General features: G+C 37.2%; 1 protein-coding gene across 1 annotated transcript; it reads right to left on the minus strand.

Moving 5' to 3' along the window:
* Positions 1–3,169: 3,169 nt before the first annotated feature.
* On the minus strand, positions 3,170–20,752 carry RFC3 (replication factor C subunit 3). Its single transcript, XM_033103801.1, has 9 exons — positions 20,553–20,752; positions 18,042–18,179; positions 15,228–15,295; positions 13,654–13,751; positions 10,761–10,942; positions 9,438–9,574; positions 9,249–9,347; positions 5,260–5,329; positions 3,170–4,067 (listed from the first exon to the last, which is right to left on the minus strand). Exons 1-9 carry the CDS (start codon positions 20,637–20,639, stop codon positions 3,876–3,878), a joined length of 1,071 nt encoding a protein of 356 aa, XP_032959692.1. The 5' UTR covers positions 20,640–20,752; the 3' UTR covers positions 3,170–3,875.

The following is a 20,752-nucleotide window of genomic DNA, read 5'->3' on the forward strand; positions in this document are numbered from 1 at the left end:
CAAATTGGATAAATTAGAAGATATCCTAGAAACATATAAGTTACCAAGACTGAATCATGAAGAAATAGAAAATCTAAACAGGTCAATAATGAGAAAGGAAATTGAAGCAGTAATTAAAAAATCCCAACAAAGAAAATCCCAAGACCAGATGGTTTCACTGGTTAAATCTACCAAACATTTAAAAAAATTAACACTGATCCTGTTAAAACTCTTCCACTAAATTGAAAAGGAGGGAACACTTCCAAACTCATTTTATGAGGCCAGCATTACTCTGATACCAAAACCAGACAAGGACAATACAAGAAACTACAGACCAACAACCCTGATGAATTCAGATACAATTCTCAACAAAATATTAACAAACATAATTCAACAGAATACTAAAGGGATCACACACCATAATCAGTGAGATTTCACCCTGGTTGTAAGTATAGCTCAACGTATGCAAATCAATGTGACACACATTAACAAAATGAACGATATAAATCATAAAATCAGATCTCAACAGATGCAGAGAAAGCAAGTGACAAAATTCAACATCCATTCATGATAAAAATGCCCAACAAACTAGGTATAAAGGGCATGTACCTCAACATAATAAAGGCCATATATGACAAGCCCACAGATAACGTCATACTCTATGGTGAAATGCTGAAAGCTTTACTGCAAGTTTAGGAAAGCTTTAGCCTTAAGTTTAGGGTGCCCACTCTCACCACTCCTATTCAACACAGTACTGGAAATCCCAGCCATAACAATCAGGCAAGAAAAAAAGAAAAAAAAAGCATCCAAATTAGAAAAGAAACTGTCTTTGCTTGAAGATAACATGATGTTACATATATAAAACCCTAAAGTCTCCACCAAATAACATAGATCTAATAAACAAATTCAGATAAGTTGCAGAATACAAACTAATTATGCAGAAATCAGTTGCATTCCTATATTTGCAATGAAATATCTGAAAGAGAAAGAAAACAGTCTCGTTCACAGTAGCATCAAAAACAATAAAATACTTAGGAAGAAATGTAACTAAGTAGGTGAAAGATCTGCACACTGAAAACTTTAAGACTGATGAATTAAACTAAAAAGGCCACAAATAAATGGAAAGATATCCCATATTTATGGACTGGAAGAATTAATATTGTTAAAATTGACCATACTAGCCAAAGCCATCTATAGATCCAATGCAATCCCTATCAAATTTAAAACAATATTTTCAATAAAAATAGAGGAAAAAAAAATCCTAAAATTTGTATGGAACCACACAATTTGTATGGAACCACAATAGCCAACGAATCTTACTAAAGAACAAAGCTGAAGACATCATGCACCCTGATTTCAAGCTATATTACAAAGCTACAGTAATGGAAACAATATGGTATTGGCATAAAAACAGAGACATAGATCAATGAGACAGAATAGAGAGCTCAGAAATACACCCACACATGTATGGTCAATTCATTTATGATAAACGAGCCAAGAACATACAATTGGGAATGGACAATCTCCTCAGTAAATGGTGTTGGGAAAACTGGACAGCTACATGCAAAAGAATGAAACTGGACCACTATCTCACACAATGCACAAATATTAACACAAAATGGACTAAAGACTTAAATATAAGAAGTAAAGCCATAAAAATCCTAGAAATAATATAGGAGGGTAGAAGGTATATTACTTGACATCGGTCTTGGTGATGATTTTTTTTGGATTTGACACCAAAAGCAAAGGCAACAAAAGCAAAAATAAAAAAGTAGAATGACATCAAATTAAAAAGCTCTGCAGAGCAAAGGAAACTATCAACAGAATGAAAAGGCATCCTACTAAATGAGAAAATATTTGCACATCATGTCTGCTAAGGGGTTAATATCCAAAATAAAGAATGCATACAACTCAACAGCAAGAAAACAATCTGATTGAAAAATGGGCAGAGAAACTGAATAGACACTTTTCCAAAAGACACAAATGGCCAACAGTTACATTAAAAAACCTCAATAACACTCATCACTAGGGAAATGCAACTCAAAACCACACTGAGATATCACCTTACACCCATTAGAATGGCTATTATTAAAAAAAGACAAGAGGACCGGCCCGGTGGCTCAGGCGGTTAGAACTCCATGCTCCTAGCTCTGAAGGCTACTGGTTCAATTCCCACATGGGCCAGTGGGCTCTCAACCACAAGGCTGCCAGTTCAACTCCTCGAGTCCCGCAGGGGATGGTGGGCTCCGCCCCCTGCAACTAAGATTGAGCACAGCACCTTGAGCTGAGCTGCCACCTGAGCTCCCAGATGGTTCAGTTGGTTGGAGTGTGGGCTCTCAACCACAAGGTTGCCCGTTCGACTCCCCCAAGGGATGGTGGGCTGTGCCCCCTGCAACTAGAAAATGGCAGCTGGACCTGGAGCTAAGCCGTGCCCTCCACAACTAAGACTGAAAGGACAACAACTTGAAGCTGAAAAAAAGGCCTGGAAGTATACACTGTTCCCCAATAAAGTCCTGTTCCCCTTCCCCAGTAAAATCTTAGGGGGGAAAAAAAAAAGACAAGAGATAAGTGCTGGCAAAGACATGGAGAAAAGAGAAAACCTTGTCATTGCTGCTGGGAATATAAATTGGTACAGTCACTATGGAAAACAATATGGTCATTCCTCAAATAATTAAAAATAGAACTACCATTAAGATCCAGTGATACGACTTCTGGGTATAAAAACAAAGGAAATGAAAACAGGATATCAAAGACATATCAACACTCCCATGTTCACTGACATATTATCAATATTAATATCTCTCCTAACATGGGGGCACTCCCAGTACTTAGCCAGCCTGCCAGTTGTAGCCTAATACCAAAAAAAAAAAAAAAAAAAAGAGCAATCATCATCTCTCAACCTGAAGTTTTCCATAAGGCTAATACTGTGTTAGGCGTGTGTGTGTGTTTGTGTGTGTAGCTGTGTCTGTCAATTAAACATTTCCTGATTGTTTATCACAAACTGCTACAAGAGTTTTCACCAATATTTAACTTATTTAAACTTAAAACCTTCTTTTATTTCACCTTATTGGTGTAGTTTTTGAGTCCTGGTTTTGTTGCCCAAAATTAAAGAAACTGTCCAGAGCCTGTCTGTCATACATACTTGTCAAGCAAACCCTTTGTTCCAAGAACCAAATTTCGGAATAACAAAAGTTCCAAAGGACAAGATCAATGAAATATTGTACACTTATTTAAAAAGTAATTTCTACAGTAACATACCTTTGTTTCAGAACTATATGATGCAAATTCTTCAGGAGTCTCAAACATTTAATAAAAACATGCTTATTTTTTACTAGCCAACCTAATACCACATCTGATTCACTGAAATAAAAGCTGGATTTTTGCAGTCTCAATAGAAATGGTACCTGCAACTCTTTCCATACCCATATTATGTTTCAAAAGTAAGTCTTATATTTCTTACAAAAATATAATTCTTGATTGAGGGAAAATATGACTAAACGTAATAATTTGCCAAGTTATGTACCTGTGGCCAAAAATGGCCATCTGGAGGGTAGAAAATAATCTTTGTTTTTTTTAATGTGTAAATTTCCATCAGCAGGTGAGAGATGAATTGGAAAATGGGAAGCTCAGCATTGCATAGGTAACAAATTTTCAAAATAAATTAAAATCATGTTCCTGGACCCTAGTTCCTAGTGGTGTTCTTTAAACATATTTCAGTAATATAGGAGCAATTATTTAACTTAGAGGATAATGATGAACAGCACACAGAGAAATTGTTACAAAAACACAACTAGGACATGATTAAGTAGTTAGTTTATTTTACCTGCAGCTCTTCCAATATAAACTGAACATAAATGCTGATACTGAGAAATATTAGGAAGAGTTAAGAATAGATGTCAGAACATCATGCCTTCCAATCCATCTTCCATAAACTTCTTATAAAGGGCCATAAATTTGGCCACAAATGCTTCCAAGTGATAAATGGCTTTGCTACCCAGCTGTAGACGATGTTCATAGTAAGCTGCCATCTGGGCTACTTCTCCTTTCAGTTGTCCATCACAATTATGTAAAAGTTCTGAGAGAAGACCCTGAAGAAAGATTAACTAATAATTAAAAAATTACTTAATGAAAAAGATATTAGCTGAATGAACTTTATTTCTCTCATTCAAAAAAGAAATCTTAAGTTAAATGGTATTTTAATTTGTGAAATCTTTTAATTCTTTTATATGGTCTGGTAGTCTATATCCAAAAGCAAAAAATTATGTACCTTTTCTTTAATGTAAAATGTCGTAATTATCTACCATATTCCAAATTCCAAACATTTAAACGTTCAAGGTTGCAAAGATACAGGTACAAAGATGCTTATTACAACATAAATAATAATAATCCATAGACAACCTAAAGTTCCACCAATAGGGGTCACATTTGAAAAACTGTGATGTAGTTATACAATGGAACCCCATTTAACCATAAAATGAGTAAGGTAAATCTGTACTGTCATGTAACATCATGCTACAAGGTTGAATGAAAACACAGTGAAGAACACACACAACGCACACACAGACATGCTTATTTCTATGTGAACAGCATATAGGTTTGTTAAAACTGGTTACCCTTATGGAAACGGAAGGGCAGACCTTCATTTTTTCTTTTTTGGATATTTAGGATCATTTGAATTTTTTCATGTATTTTCATGTAATTTTAATAAATACAAACAAAAAAACCTCTGCATTTCCTAACATCTAACAGTCAATCAATCCAGCTAGGCAGCTGCCAGTCCAACTCTAAAGCTGTGCTTCTAATATCCCACACAGTCCAGACTCTGCCTACTTCTTCAACCTCATTTCCATGTGCCCTGAACCTCGCCGACTGATACACTTGTTCCCTGCCATTTACATGGCTCCCTTCTTTTACTCTTCCAAGTCTCAGCTTAAACATACCTTCCTGCTGACCGTCTGTAGCCCTGCCCTCCTTTATTATCATTTCACTTTGTTACTTCCTTTGTAACACACAGCATTCTGAAATCCTCTTGCTTCTTTACTTGTTTCTGATTTTATCGCACTAAAATATAACTTCTCTGAAGGCAGGCCCTCTCCTGTCTTCAACATTCCCCAAAGGGTGCCTATCACACAGCAGAGGCTCAACGAATATCCCTGAATTAGCGAACTGGATAAAAGAAGTGACAGGTTATGTTAGCACTACAAAAGCCCTATCTATGATCACCCACTCAAAGTCCAAATTTTATGCTTTATAAACAGTTAAGATCTGAAATCAGGTTACCTTCATTATTATTTCAGGAGGAATACAGTGAGTTAAAAGCTCATAGAGTCTTCCACGAACTTCAAGAAGCCTATATAAAACAAAATAATATTTTGTGATAAAAATAAGAGGTAATTTTTCCAAGTACCTACTGTGCTGTTTCATTTTATAAATTAACAATACTGACATTTTCGCAAATGGCCTATCACACTTAGGTTACACATAAAGAATCTTTTCCTAATTTCAGTTTATTTTTCTGAAAGAAAATTTTTAGAATTCTTTTGAAGTTAGACAACATTTGTATTCAGGGCAATTAGTTATATCAAAATACCATGAAAGTACCAGATAAAATTTAAGACTTCACAAACAGTAGAGGTTGAGTTTATTTCACATCATGAATTTTAACATACTTGAATGACACATCAAGTAATACCGTATTTTGCCGTGTATAATGTGCACTTTTTGGCCCAAATTTGTGACGGAAAAATAAGGATGCACATTATACCTAGGTGGTACTTACTTAGTTTCCCTGCAAGTTTGGGCCAAAAATCATGGGTGCGCATTATACATGGGAGCACATTATACACGGCAAAATACGGTATGTTTATTTTTTTCCCAAATAGATGATACCTAGGACATCTAGAAAAGAGTCATATGAAAAGATTAAAGATCACTGCTCAATTATGCAAGTGACAAAAGAATATAAGGATTATATGTAATACAATGCTACTGCCTAGAGTGCAAAGTGAAAAAGCAGAACGGCAAGGAAACAAAGCTTTCCAGTCATAGAGGGAAAGCACGCGAGTTTCTCGGTAAGCATCGAACCAGGCTATCTAAGTGAATATGAACATCCCCACCTCTGAGCCCTCATCTCTAGACCAGGGGTGTCCAAACTTTTTTCAATGTTTTTCACCAAAGGCCACATGCGGTAAAATACACAAACAGCCGGGCCACTCACTCGAGGTGAAGTACGTATTGCCTCACTTCGTTTATTTAAGGAAACTAAATATATTTTTGAAATTTGCTGCGGGCCAATTGACAATGGATCGCGGGCCGCAGTTTGGACACCCCTGCTCTAGACCCTTCTCATACATTTTTGGGAGGAAAACGGGTGAAGGAGGGAAATACACAAGACATTTTAAAACAGTAAGGAAAAAAGTGGCAATTAAAATTCTAAATACACATCTCTCTCTCTCCACACACACACACACACACACACACACACACACACACACACTCTTACCTACCCTAAAGGGGAAAAAATAACTGTTCTGAATCTTTACTAAAACACTGTCACAGATGTTCCATACTTCAGATTAACAGGGACGTGATTTATGAAAGATTTCTTAAAAGCAGTTCAGAGCCCTTTCCTGGGAATTCAGGAGTATGAAGCTATGCCACAATAAAGCTTAACTAAAGTTAAAAAAAAAAAAAGAAAAGAAAAAAGAAAAACAAAGCACAACTTGCATTTTTTTGAATACCTACTGTGTGAAAGACGCGGTAACAAAGAATTTAAAACCTAGTCCTCACACCAGGTCTAAGCGGGCATTACCTACGTTGTTTTAGATGAAAAAGCTGAGGTTCGGGTAGTTTGTTACCTGACAAAGCTGACCAAAGCAGAGCCATGAGCTAAGCACAGATCTGTCTTATTCCAAAGTCCACACCCTTCAACTGTCTGACAAGGCATTTCTGACGCCTTACTCTGTATCAGGTTCACTGCAGTCCGCTATTCCTAATACCACCACTGCCTTTTACTGAAAGGAACTTGGAGTTCAGAGAGGTTAAGCTTCCATCACAAGACTCATGGAGTTGAGGCAGCACTTTAATTCAAGTCTGACTCCAAAGCCCTTGATCCCTCTGGGACATGGTAGTATGCCTCAAAAATAAAACCCGATTATTAAAACATAAGAAAGAGACATAAATGACAAATAGTATGAAGGTACTTTAATAATTATGCATACAGCTTATTTCTGAAAAGTTGATTCAGGATATATTTACCTATACGCTGTGCTCTAACTATATCATACGCATCTCGTGCATAATCGCACGCATCTCAACTTAGTCCGAGTTCATTTCTAGTATGATTTCATTTCTAAAAAATGAGTATGTTCTACATATACTATATTTGTGTCATTATTTCTTGGGGGTTATAAGTGATTAAGAGTACAAATTCTTCTCTTACAGAAACATGGTATTCTAGAACTGCCTCTTATTAACTGAATGTCTCTGAATAAGCAACAACTTCCCAAAATATCAGTTTTCTTACCTACAAAGGTAGTAATAATACTTTCCTCATAGATCTGTTACACTAATTGAGATAAGTAGTACAAGAGTGGATAATAATCATCCACTATATATTAACTGCTATTCAAATTATAAAATTATGACTTTTTTAAGATAAATTAAACAAAAATCAAGACTATAAATATTACAGCGAGACTAAGAGGCCAAAAATCAGAAGTAGTCATTTGGTACTGCGTGGCAATGATCAGAAATGACACCAGCCTTCCGTGTTTCTGGCTAGCCCCAAGGCTTTCTGGAATGGAGAGAAATACCTTGTTATGTAGTAAAAGTGAATCAATTCCCACAATTGTTAGTCTAAACAGTGAACAGCGGCACCTCTGCATGAACAAGTTCATTTACGAGCTGCCAAAACCTGTGCGAAAAGTTGGAGGACAGGGTAGCAACAGCTAGGAGAATTAAGGAAAGCACTAATTAATGAAAATCTTAAAAATACATCTAATAATTGTTAAATATTGCAAGATCTGTACCTAAATCTCTTAAAAGTAGGAAACTTCAGAAAAAAACAAAAGTCCTCTTCAGCATGGAAATATTTTATGAAAGTAAAAGACTCGTAAGACATGCTTTGTTTAAATTTTCTCTCTTTAAAGGCTGAAATTTCTTCACTGATTACCAACATTTTACAAAACTGAATGCACACTTTTCCCCAAAGTCAAGCTTTCTTTTCTGAAAAGACAACTTATCATGTTTGGCACTTTCTGAAAACTATTAATTACTTCAACTAAAAGGATTGAATTATTGGAATTCAAAGCAAACCTTGTTGAAATACGAAGTACCCAATTATGTCTGACTATCCACCTCCAGTAATGTATATGATAGCCAGAGTACATGTTGTAATCCTTTCGAAGAGTCGCTTATAAAAATTAGAAGTCATCAGATATGGCACCCAAGAGGAGGAACATGGTATAGTCCTCTCACAATTATGTTCAATTAAAGCTTACATTTTAGTGGTTGCACTCAGTCTATTCTGTTTCCTAAAACAATCAACTACCCTCTCTAAAGTCTAAAGATGGTTTCTAGTTCTGACAGTAAGGAACCTTCTCCAGGCTTCTCAAAGCCAGCGGGCTTTAAGCTGTCAATCTTGATTTGGAGAAAAGCAGATGCTCTTCTCAAAGTTGTCATAAATCTATTAGTGGTTGAAATACTTTCAGTGTGGCCACTACTGTATAACAGACCCACAGAAATAAATAGAAACAACGGTGCAGCAAATGTGCCACAAAACATGTCCTAAATACCGGTATATACAAAATATTGTTCCTTAACAGAACCTATCACCATACCTAAAAATCAGTAGAACTAGAAGTCTGACTCATAGTCTGGTGTCTTTCTAGCATATGACACATCAATTACAAAGTTATACATTGTTCTTCTCAATATTAAAAAAACAAACTGTTGTTATATATTAATTTTAAGTCATCTGAGAACCTAAAAGCAAAACTAAAATTTCCAAAATTTGTTTTAATGTATGTGTTAAGTTCCACATTTACATGTCAACACTTTAATAAAAGCTATGATACCACACACAAACTACTCTGAACCAGTAAATTTCTAAAATAAATCCTACCTTTCATTCAAAAGTTTAGTATTTAGATTCAAGATTTAATTATAATTCTAAATTGCAGGGTGTTAGTATAAAACTGCTAAGCAAAACAGAATATCTGCACGACCTCGACGATCAAACTTTTACGGTCCTCTTTTACACCGGTTACCTTTGTGGAGTCTGCTGACTGACAATCGCATTGGCAGTCTCCCTCAGATACACCTCCCAGTCTGTTTCAGGGACTTCTTGATCTGCAGTGAAAGGGTATCTACATGACAAACAGAGGCCGCGATAAATTAAACGGAAGCGTGCTTATTTCCCAAACTGTGTCCTGTAATAACTGCCCCCTTCCACTCACTGTTGCACTCTGCAGGTTTCACACATAAGTAAGGCTTTTCTGAGATTTCTGCAGGACTTCTCTGCAAGTCTCTGAGCCAGTTGTGAAGGAAGCGTCAGACCTTCCTTCTTGCACACAGTGGATAACACATGGCAAATCTACAAATAAAATGATGAACAAAGTGGGCAACCTGTCCAACAGTACACTGAGATCGTTTCTGTAGATAACAGCTTCACAGACCTCCCGTTTCCCTCCACTATCCTACCCTAACCACATGCTGCTTTAGCAGGAAGCACGGGTGTAGCCTAGCTGTCAGGAAGAGCCAGCAGCTGGCCCAGCACCTGGAGGAAGACCTAGTCCCACTTCCAAGCCTGCCAACCTCCTCAGGGCAGCTGGGAGGAGACAGAGGGTCCATACTGGTGGCAAGGGCACGGCTGCCTACTAGTAGAGCCACATGGCCTGAATTCTGCACAACTCAGGGGGCATTATTTTCATGGACAGAAACATGAATAGTGCCCATAGGAGTGGTGTAACCTGCAGCGATAAAAGATCTGCTGACCAGGTCAGGCTCACATACAGCAATAAAGGCTGCACCCATGCCAAGCTTGGGAACATAGAAAGCCCGTGGGAGGAGAGCAAGGAGTGTTTTCTTCCAGGGAGACGCTGGAGAAGCGTCTGTGCAGCAGGGGAAAGCGTGTGTGGAGGTGAGCTGGTAGTCCTGCTTGCTTTACAGACCGTTTTAACTGTATTATTCCTATAATTTGTACCAGTAAAACTTAAAGGTATTTTACCACTTTGCAACTAATACAATGTCACGTATTATTTCTACTTTGCAGAAAATTGCCCAAAACCTATTTAGAACAGGAAAGCGCTTAATTGTGAGCATTAGTATTTTTACCGATAGCTGTTAAGAATGATAAATATACCTGTACACACACGCACACTCACACACACACACACACACACACACACACACAATTACACACATTATGTTGTTTCACAGTAATGTTGGTCTCCTACCTAGGGAGTAGGTATTCCCATATCACCCCCTTGCAAAATCTTTCTTCTATACTCAAGCCTCCTCCAAAGACAATTAAATCAGGTTGCGGTAGAACACACTAAATAACTAGCCTTTCCCTAATTTAGTAGAATTCTTAATACCTATTTGTTTAAGGTAAAAGACGATTTAAAGAGAACACTTTCTATATATTGGTGTCTGGTATTTACTACTATGTGCATTGGTTTGCGCATCTATTAATGATTAGCATCCAGACCACAGCTGTTCCTGAATTACTGACACACTTCATTGTGTTTTTACAAAAACAAACATGTAACTTGACTCACATCTTCAATGCTGGGAGCGGGCACACGAATCGCCAGGCACCTACTACGAATAGGTGGTATCACTTTAGATGTGGAATTGCAGCACAAGATGAGCCTGCAGGTGGACATATACTTTTCCATGGTTCTGCGCAGGGCATGCTGAGCATCTTTGGTGAGTTTGTCAACCTCCGTCAACAAAACCACTGACACAAGGAGAAACAAAAAAACTTTAACTTGAATATCTCCTTCTCTTCCTCATTTTTCAGACTGAAATCCTAAGTAACAAGTCTCACATATTACTCTTCCCTTTGGCAAGGATATACAAAAGTTATAGGTATAGTGAGAATAATTTATTTTGTGTTTTAAAAATTCTGTAATCAAGCCTAAGGAGCTCTAGGGTACATAAAATTAAAGAGGTTACCTTGCCATAGAATTCATTTCAGCCTTCATTATATTTATACGTACTAAAAATCATCACAAGTACTGTGCTACATTTCCCAAAAATATTTTATCCCAGCAGCACATGTCTATGGAGCATCTTAAATCTTAGCACTCTAAGGAATATGCTTTGGAGAAAAAACTGGCACAGGAGATATAGCCAACGAGGCATAAAGACATCTAGTCCCTTGTACAGTAAGTTTCCACCTGGCCATAACCAAGGATTGGCCTTAAAGTGTTTCAGGAGTAATACCGTGTTTCCCCGAAAATAAGACCTAGCCGGACCATCAGCTCTAATGTGTCTTTTGTAGCAAAAATTAATATAAGACCTGGTCTTATTTTAATATAATTTAAGACCCGGTATATATAATGTAATATAATATAATGTAATATAATACCGGGTCTTATATTAATTTTTGCTCCAAAAGATGCAATAGAGCTGATGGTCCAGCTAGGTCTTATTTTCGAGGAAACATGGTATGTAGGAAGAGAATGAATCCAACCTTTGTATTTTCCATATTAAATTATTTCTAGAAGATGGTGGTGGTAGCATTGTAGCATTTGAGTCTCTTCCATATAAACAGATAAAACTAAAGACTCCACGACCAAAGAACCATGGACAATATTTATATTAAAATTAGGTGACAAACTTGACCTAAGAATCCCAAATATGAGCACATGACAACAAACAACTGTGTGGGAGCAAGTGGCTGGGATCCACTAGGTTTCTGACAGCAGTTAGGACAGGAGAAGCCCAAACTACCCACAAGAACACCTTGGAAAGCATCAAGGGCCAACGTGAAAACAGCACCTATAGGGATCAAATCACGGTTGAGCACAATGGAACCTTGCAGTAAGTTTTGACACAGAAGTAGACTGAAAATAACAAAACGAAGCGCCCTTCCAAGATAATGCTTCACAATGAGGAGAAAATCTGGAAACAGAATCCAAATAGAACATAACAGGAAAAATAGATACAAGGACATTGATCCGGAAATCTGACAAAAATTGCACCAAACAAAAAGTACTACAGAACAACTAATACAAAAATAAATATGGTAGACGAAAAACAGCAGCGTATTTAAAAAATCAACACATCACGACCAAGCGAGGTTTACTCCAGAAATGCAAAGCAGTTTCATTCGAAGATCCAGTAATATAATCTATTATACTAATAGAACTAAGGAGAAAAAAATCATAAAACCACATTCACGGATGAAGAAGCATTTGAAAAAATTTCACACACTTTCATGTCAGAAACATTCAATAAAATAGAAATTGATAGATTTCTTTCTTACCATGATCAAATTGATATACCTCAGGCCAAAACCCAGCAACTGACTATATGGGAAACCTTAAGGCTCTCCTTTCAGAGTCATTACAAGGAGGTCCATTATCTCTACTATTATTAAACACTGCACTGGAGGTGCCAGCAAACACAATTAGACAAGAAGTATTTAAAGCTATACAAATTAGAAAGGAAGAAGGAAAACTATTTCTATTTATATTATAGATATGAATGTGTACCTGAAAACCCCAAAAGAAACAATGGAAAGACTATCACAAACAATAAGAAAATTTAATAACACAGTATGATATAAAATTAAGACGTAAACATAAATAGCTATCATATATGTAAACAAAGCAAATATAAGACTCCATTTATAGTAGCAAAAATAAATAAATAAATGTAAATTTATTTTGAAATACAGAGACTGAGAAAGAAAGATAAACATGCACCAGCAATTCACAAAACAGTATAACGAGCAATGAACAAAAAATTATCACACTTACTAAAGAAAAACAATTTAATTTCTCTGCTAAAACTGACAAGGATTAAAAATAATTATCCACAGTACTGACAAACGTTGAGCAGACGTGGGCATTCCCATTACCGCTGGTGGTAGTATAATATAAACTATACCCTATTTCAGATGAAGAATTAGGCAAAATATATCAAAAGCATTAAGAGTTGCCATATTTATTATTAACAAAATCTTCTCTAAGAATGTGTGCATATATATGCACTAAGTAATACTGGAAGATAATGACAAAAATGTTACAATAATTATCGCTGGATGGTGAAAATTATAACTGATTTTGTCTCCTTTTTGTTTAAATATTTGATAATGAAGACACAACAACTTTGGCCCTAAGAACAGTTATTTTTAAATCATATAATTTCTCATTTAAATGAAGTTGTTTTTCATTATTCATCTAGTTCTAAAGCAACAAATGAGTGGCACAAAATTCAATCCCACTGGACTATAAACTCCCATGAGCAGAGATCATGCCTCTCATTCACTTTTAGATCCACCTCCCCACCCCAAAGTACCATAATGCGTCGCATAGAACAGGTGGCTATTAAATAGTTGCTAAATGGATGAAATTCACAACTTTCCACTACATTTTCTCTCATACTCACGCTTACAATTTAAGAGTCGACCTAATAAAAAGAAATCTTTTTATTACATACCTTTAAAGTCTCTTTGAGAGTTTGTTTCAAGTTGCTGTGATTGTGCCACTGTTTTCAACATCTCCTGAATTACTACCCGGTCATTATTTCCAGCATCACTATACAAAACAAAAATAATGGTAAATACACACACACACACACACACACACACACACACACACAAGTAAATAACTTGAATGCATTATGCCCTTATTCTTAATCTTAATTATAAGAAAAATGTTGAAGATTTTAAGTAGTTAAAATTTTAATCAAAATTAGTAACACCTAATTACAATCACAAAACTTTAAAAGTGAGATAGTATTTAGGATCATTAAAAATACTAACAATATTCCAGTACTCAATTACAATTTAATTAATATCACTGAAAACACTAAATATGTTCTTTTAAGTTTACTGTTATTTCTTTTTACTATATAGTAATTAACAGTTTGTCCAATCCTTTACCACTTCTGTACACACTCTAGGATAACACCTAGTTACAGCTAATTTCTTAATTATAATTACTCAAAATATAAAAATAACTCTTTGAAACACAAATTTAATCTCCGTTCCTCTTCCCCATCATCAAAATTCAAAGGTCTGAGAAAGAACAAGCCTAGACAAGTCTGCTGCCAGCACTAGCATGGAGCTGATGCCCTCAGCAAGGGAATGGGATAAACAAAGGGAGTTTAAGTCAGAACTCTGTAAGCTGTTGATTAATTATAGCCATTGTCTGTCATTTATACCCACATTATTGCTTTAGCATTTAAGTCACGCACCTCACAAACCAACATAAGTCACCTGGTTAATTTAGGCTGAATGTCAATTTCAAACACCTGAAACACAATCAGCTTCATCTCTAATTGACTATTCTTGCTACAGAGGAACTCACAATGAGAAAAAGAGGGCAAAGCAATCAGCTTTACTTTATTCTCCCAGTCATCAAGTCTTTCTCAATTCACTACTATTAGATCAGTATAATTCTGTTCTCCTTCAAGAACCTATCAGACCCCATAAACGCCGGAAGCCTTACGGAACTTGACTCCCAGTACAATCATTTCTACACCATCTGACTTAAGCAGTACTTACCTGCTCTGGCACGAGTTGTCAACGTGCCGACCAACAAGATCCTAATCTTAGTATCTCATGATAGATAAGACAGACGTTGGTTGGTGGACTATAGTAATACTTGAAACAAAGGAATGAGAAAGATGTAGTTGCCCAAATTCACCTTGTAAAATATTCACTCCAGACATTACAAACTTTTGAGACACACCTCGCTTCATCAGTTCTGAGTGAGTCAATTCAAACAAAACAAAACAAAAAACAACACACCTTACTATGTAATGTATGTCATGTAAAACACTGAGCTCTGCAGAGCAAGAAAACTATTAACATTATTTGACCGAGGGGTCTGAGAGACAAGACAAAGTGGAAAGTTTCTAGGTTCTCTGTTTCACACAGGGCAGTTTCACTTTTATCTGCTTTATATACCGTGTTTCCACACAAGATATTATTTCAAGAAAGGGTTCTATAAAAAATGTCTGAACACAACTATTCTAAAAATGCTTATTTCTATACAGTAGCAACTTACCTGGGATTAACTTCAAGGTGGTAATTGCTTGCAATAGTGCTAATTTCAATTTTCTTTTTAGATGGAGTCTGTGGACAAAGAAAACAGATGTTTTTAACGTTTACTTATTGGCTATTTCTCCTCTTTTCTGTATTTCACTGCTTTTTTATTACATAAAAAATTTATGCTTACTAAAATAAAACTTCAGAGAACCACCACTAATGTTTTAACTTCATTAACCTCATTCTTTTCTTAGTGTGCAGGTAAACATACATGCACTTATATAAATTGGGTCATACACATTGTTTTTACTGAGGTTACATTTTTCCTCTACCTCCAGAAATCTCCAGTTCCTCCCCAGTTATCAGCAGATCGTCTTTGTACACAATCTGCATATGTCCTTACACAACCTTTTCCGTAACACACAAAAATAAACACAAACATATTTCAATATATTTACATAGAATGTTAGTGTTTCTTGTAAAAAATAAGAGGCGATCATACATATTTCTCTGTGTTTTGCTTTCCCTACTTAACAACATATCTAGGCAGTCCCTCTCAGACTGGTATAGGGGGTGGCAGTTGCATACCAACCTCCAACACGGATGTCCCAAAGCGAGTCATACCTGACAGGCATTTTGAGTCTTGCTTTTTGCCGCCTCAATTCCACAATTAACATCCTTGTACATGTGTCTCACGCACTGTCCTCATTTCTATGTAATAGATTCCCAATAGAGAATTTGCTAGATTGAAGATGTTTTCTGAACTTTAGGGAGTGTGTGTGAGTGTGTGAGTGTGAGTGTGTGAGTGTGTGTGTGTGTACAGCCTACTTTTCACAAAAATCTTGTCAGTCATTTTCCCTCGAACAATTAATAGTCATCCCAGCATCCCCCATCTACAGTAGGTTTTCCACACCTTCAATTTTTGCCAAGTTGATGAGTTTATAATATATGTAAGTAGTAGTACAAGATACATACGATAGTATATTACATGTATGATAGTATAATATATATACTATGTAATACACTGCTTCTCTTCGACTATCACAAAGGTCATCTTCAAACGTTTAATGGCCTTTTATATTGTTCTTCTGTGACTATTTTTTATTCCATTTTCTAACAGGTTTTTAGTCTTTCCACTGCCGATTTGTAAAATCTCTTCCCTAACACGTTCCTTTCCAACATTTTTTGACAACCATTCATTTTTCTAATCATTTTGTGTATGTTATCATCTATCAAACTTCTAAAATTGATATATATCCAAGTATATATTTCTTTTCTTCTATAGGTTCCATGTTTTCTATGAAATGGTATTCTTGACCTACTGGCTGTTTGTATAGTCTAAGGAATTTTATGGTAAGAAATTTAGTGTTTAACATTTAAATCTTCATCTGGAATTTATCTTTATCAACTAGGTACCATATATATTGAACTTTCTTTCCTTCTGGGTAGATAACTAGTTATGTTAGCACATTGTGTTGACCCATCCTTTCCCTACTGATTGGATATAGATCCTCTGTCTTATTTCTGGGCTCTGTTAAATTTCACTGATCTAATTCTCTGTTCCCATCCTATACAACATTGACTACCGTAGCTTTACAATCTGATTTAATACCTGTTAACTCAAGTCCCATGTCACAAATCTTCCTTTTTATAATTACTTTAGCCAGTCTCAGAAATGTATTCTTTCATATGTACTTTAAGATAATTTCATACAATCAAAAAACAAGTTGGATTATAGCTGAATTTCATTGAAATTTATACTGTAACTTGGGAAGAACAGACACTTAAATATCCAGCTACCCCTCTGAGAACATGCTGCATCTTTCCATTTGATCAGTTGTTTTTTATCCATTTATTTTATAGTTTACTTCCTACAGATCCCACACCTTTCTTGTTAAATTTGTCCCTGCATATTTTATAAGAATATACCACCAAGATATACCCAAACTCAATGTGCCTTAACACAAGCTAATCAACATTAGCCTAAAATCTATTTATCCTCCTAAACATCCAATTAATGGCACTACCTACCATCCTGTCACTAAGCACACATATTTTCAATGTCTGATATGTACATCACAGCTTCATGCCAGGGGCTATGAAGGCCATGCAAATAAACATGCCACGTCTCCTGCATAATTTCAAAACAAATACAATCTTATCAAAGTAAAAGATGTATAAACAACTACAATAAGGCAAAGCAAAGTACTCAGAAAGTATAAAATAAGGGTTATAAAAGGAAAAATTAACTCTAATGGAGTTGGGGGCACTGTGAGAGGAGACATTCCAGCTCGATGCTAAACACGACCTGCAAAGGAAGAGAAGGAAGAGGCACCACATGGTATGAGGCCGGAAGCTCAGCCAGGGCGAGTCACAGAACTCTCTGAGTAGCCCATAGCCTCCTGCCACATTGCCTAGTCAGTCAGCTGCCTAATCTGTACCCAGGTGCCTGATTCCACATTTAAAATTTTCCTCAGAATCATTCCCTTTCTTTCCATACCCACTATGGCTTTCAGAACAAAGAACTTTAAAAACTTGAGTTCTAGTTTCAACTGAGCCACTGATTTCTTAGATAATCTGAAATGAATCTCACCACCTACATTTTACCCCAAATCGCCTGTTGCTAATATTTCCTAACATAACTGAATTTGGTCTGGTTATAATAGTTAGGTCTCTAAATCAGTTGCTGTCAATCCTGTACAGGATTATCTGTGAAATTCTTACTGAAAATCACACAGTGGGCAGTAACTGGGGGGGGAGAGGGGTGTATACATAGGTGATGACTGAAAATCCCTACAAATATATGGAGTAGGCCTCAAAGTGAAACACTTACTGTGATGGTCTGATGTTCAATTCTCAATTTTTCCACTCCAACACCATAAAGTTCACGTAGAATACACATAATTCTTGTCTTTTTACCAGCACCTGACGGTCCATACACTAACAGATGAGGAAAGTCACCACACTGCACCTGGAAAATAAAGGACAAGGCATTTTTCCCTAATCACACAACTGTTGTAGGTAGAATTAAACTACTTTTTAAGTATCAATATTTTGCACCTCTACTACGAAACTTCAAATATGTGTGTATAAGTATATGTATAGATTTTAAAATTAACTCTGGAATGTTATTTCTTGGCATTAATTATATATAATTACATGCTTAGCATAGTACATGCAAGATACAACACGAGATGCTAGAAAGCAAGAACTCCCAAACCTGGCTGACTGTCAGAATCTCCTAAAGAACCTTTTAAAATAAACGACAGACTGATTACTGGACCCCATCCATGAGATTATGATTCAATAATTGAGAATAACGCCTGTCTCAGTTTGGGCTTCTACCAACAGTCCCTTTGATAAAGAACTGAGTGCATCTGGTTAACTTGGGAGGTAAAGGAAAACTTTGCAGAGAAACAAAGAAAGGAAGGCAAAGTGTGTTACCAACTTAAATACCCCTCTGAGCACCAGGGGCTTGATCCTCCTGGGGACACTCTTGAAGCCAGTGTTAAAATACCTTACAGAGTTAACCCACTCAACGGGTGCGGGAGCCGCAGTCTGATCGGCTCGCTCATCAATCCTTTACTGAAGCGTGATTGGGAAAGTGGATGGGCGGGGGAAGGGCCTTAATTCCTAAGCCTTCAAGTCAGTTTGGGGGTGTCAACAAGAGAAAGCCTTTGGGGAGTGGAAATAGGGGCTGGAAGTCACACTGTGTGCACTTACGAGTGAAGAGCAGGGGGTGGAGGAGGGCACTGACCGCGCTGCACGACAGTATAAGGGGTGTGATTTGGATGATCAGTCAGGTTTAGAAATCAGTAATACGAAAGCTAGAAAGACGGCAAGAACACGTTTGTGCTTCAGGTGTACGAATTCTTGTGGAGCAAAAGTTTTGGGGGTAACCGTTATAGAAAAAAACGAAGTATCTTGACAGAAGTGCTTATTATATTTTAATACTTTGTAAACTCATCTATCTCTGGCACTGACAAAAAGGCTCAAGGAAAGGAACTAGTCACCTAATATAGTGCACGAAAAATACTATATGCTCCACGAATACTTGTTGCCTTTGTTTTCAAAACTTTGATCTAACCATAATGAAATGTTTTATAGTTTTATTAAGTTATAGATTCAACAGTAAACAGATACACAGTTTTAAAAGCAAAATAAGGTCAATACATTAAGTTTTTGTCCAAAATATTTATTTCAAGTTCTGTTAAAATAAAATGGCCATAGACAATAAAGTAAAATGTATCCTATTTCTAAGAAAATCAAACTGAAAGCTATTGTGAGAAAATGCAATTGGTCTGTAAGTGAAGTGTACAGCTGTCTTAAATTAGTACAGATGGAGTAACGATAATTAAAGAGGAAGAAACCTATCTCACAACACTATCGACTTTTCCAATGACTTCCGTATTAAAGGATGGGGTTCCTTTTATATCATTTGTCATTTTTAAAAAGAACTGAACAAATAGTACCAGTAATTCTGAAAAGGGTGGGTAACAAGAGACCAGAGTGCTGACCAAAAACACTTCCATCCATATATGGTACTTTTAGGTCCTTAAAAGCAGTGGATAAATGGCTTCCACAGACACTAGATATTTTTCCCCCAAGACCTTTCTTCCCTCATTCCCTACAAACTGGTTTGCTTTTCACAAAACACTGCTATTCTCCACTTATCAGCTACAACACAAAGATAGGCATCAGGACGGGGGAAATTGTTTTCCATAGGAATTAAATTCAAGGAAAACCTAATACAACCTATTTTAGGGACAGAAATGACCTTAGAAAATTAGTTAAGTCCAATACCCTCCTGTTTGTAAACGAGGACAATGATACCGAAATTTTAAGTCTGTTAACAAGTCAGTGAGATGATGTCCCTTATCTGCTCAAAACCCTCCAAAGGCTTCCTGTCTCACTCTATAGGATTTACTGGATCTGCAACACACACACACACACACTCACACACACACACACCCCCATTTCCATTCCTCTTCCCGCAGGCCCACCCACGACCCAGCTCCACCGGGTTCCTAGGACAGGCTGTGCACGCTCCTGCCTCGGGGATGTTGCACTTGCTGCTCGCGCTACCCGTCCCACTCTTGCTCCAGATTTCTTTCCCGAGGGCTTTCTCACTCCGTTCCAGCCCTGGCTCAGATAACAATTCTCAGTGAGCCTTCCCTTGTTTACAAGCACAAACCCCGTGCCCACACTCTTCCCCCTTCCCTGTTTCCTCTTTCTCCGCAGCGTTCGTCACCTCCCGAAGCGGCGGGGGCATGCACCCGTCCTCCGGGGCGCGAAAGCGCCAGCTGGGGGCCTCGGCTCTCCCCGCGGCGCCCCGCCGACTCACCAGATTGCGCAGCTGGGCCGCCTGCTCCTTGTGATAGTCCAGCCGCCCCAAGGAGCAGGGCCGGTATTTGTCCACCCAGAGGCTCATGACAGCTCGGGTGCCCGGGGCCCGACGCTTGAAAGTCCCGCGCGCCCGCGCGCGCCGTACACCCGGCACAAAAACAAGTTTTCCCGCGAGCTCCAAATCTCGTGACGTCACTA

This window comes from Rhinolophus ferrumequinum, chromosome 4 (assembly GCF_004115265.2).
Source record: "Rhinolophus ferrumequinum isolate MPI-CBG mRhiFer1 chromosome 4, mRhiFer1_v1.p, whole genome shotgun sequence".
In the NCBI taxonomy this organism is placed as follows: Eukaryota; Metazoa; Chordata; class Mammalia; order Chiroptera; family Rhinolophidae; genus Rhinolophus; species Rhinolophus ferrumequinum.

Excerpts from the sequence above, each read along its gene's own strand:
- RFC3 (XM_033103801.1), bottom strand. The coding sequence starts at position 20,639 with ATGAGCCTCTGGGTGGACAAATACCGGCCCTGCTCCTTGGGGCGGCTG. Across the intron at positions 13,752-15,227 it reads CACCTTGAAGTTAATCCCAG|TGATGCTGGAAATAATGACC; the intron begins GTAAGTTGCTAC and ends TGTTTTGTATAG. Across the intron at positions 5,330-9,248 it reads AGTCAGCAGACTCCACAAAG|GCTTCTTGAAGTTCGTGGAA; the intron begins GTAACCGGTGTA and ends TGTTTTATATAG.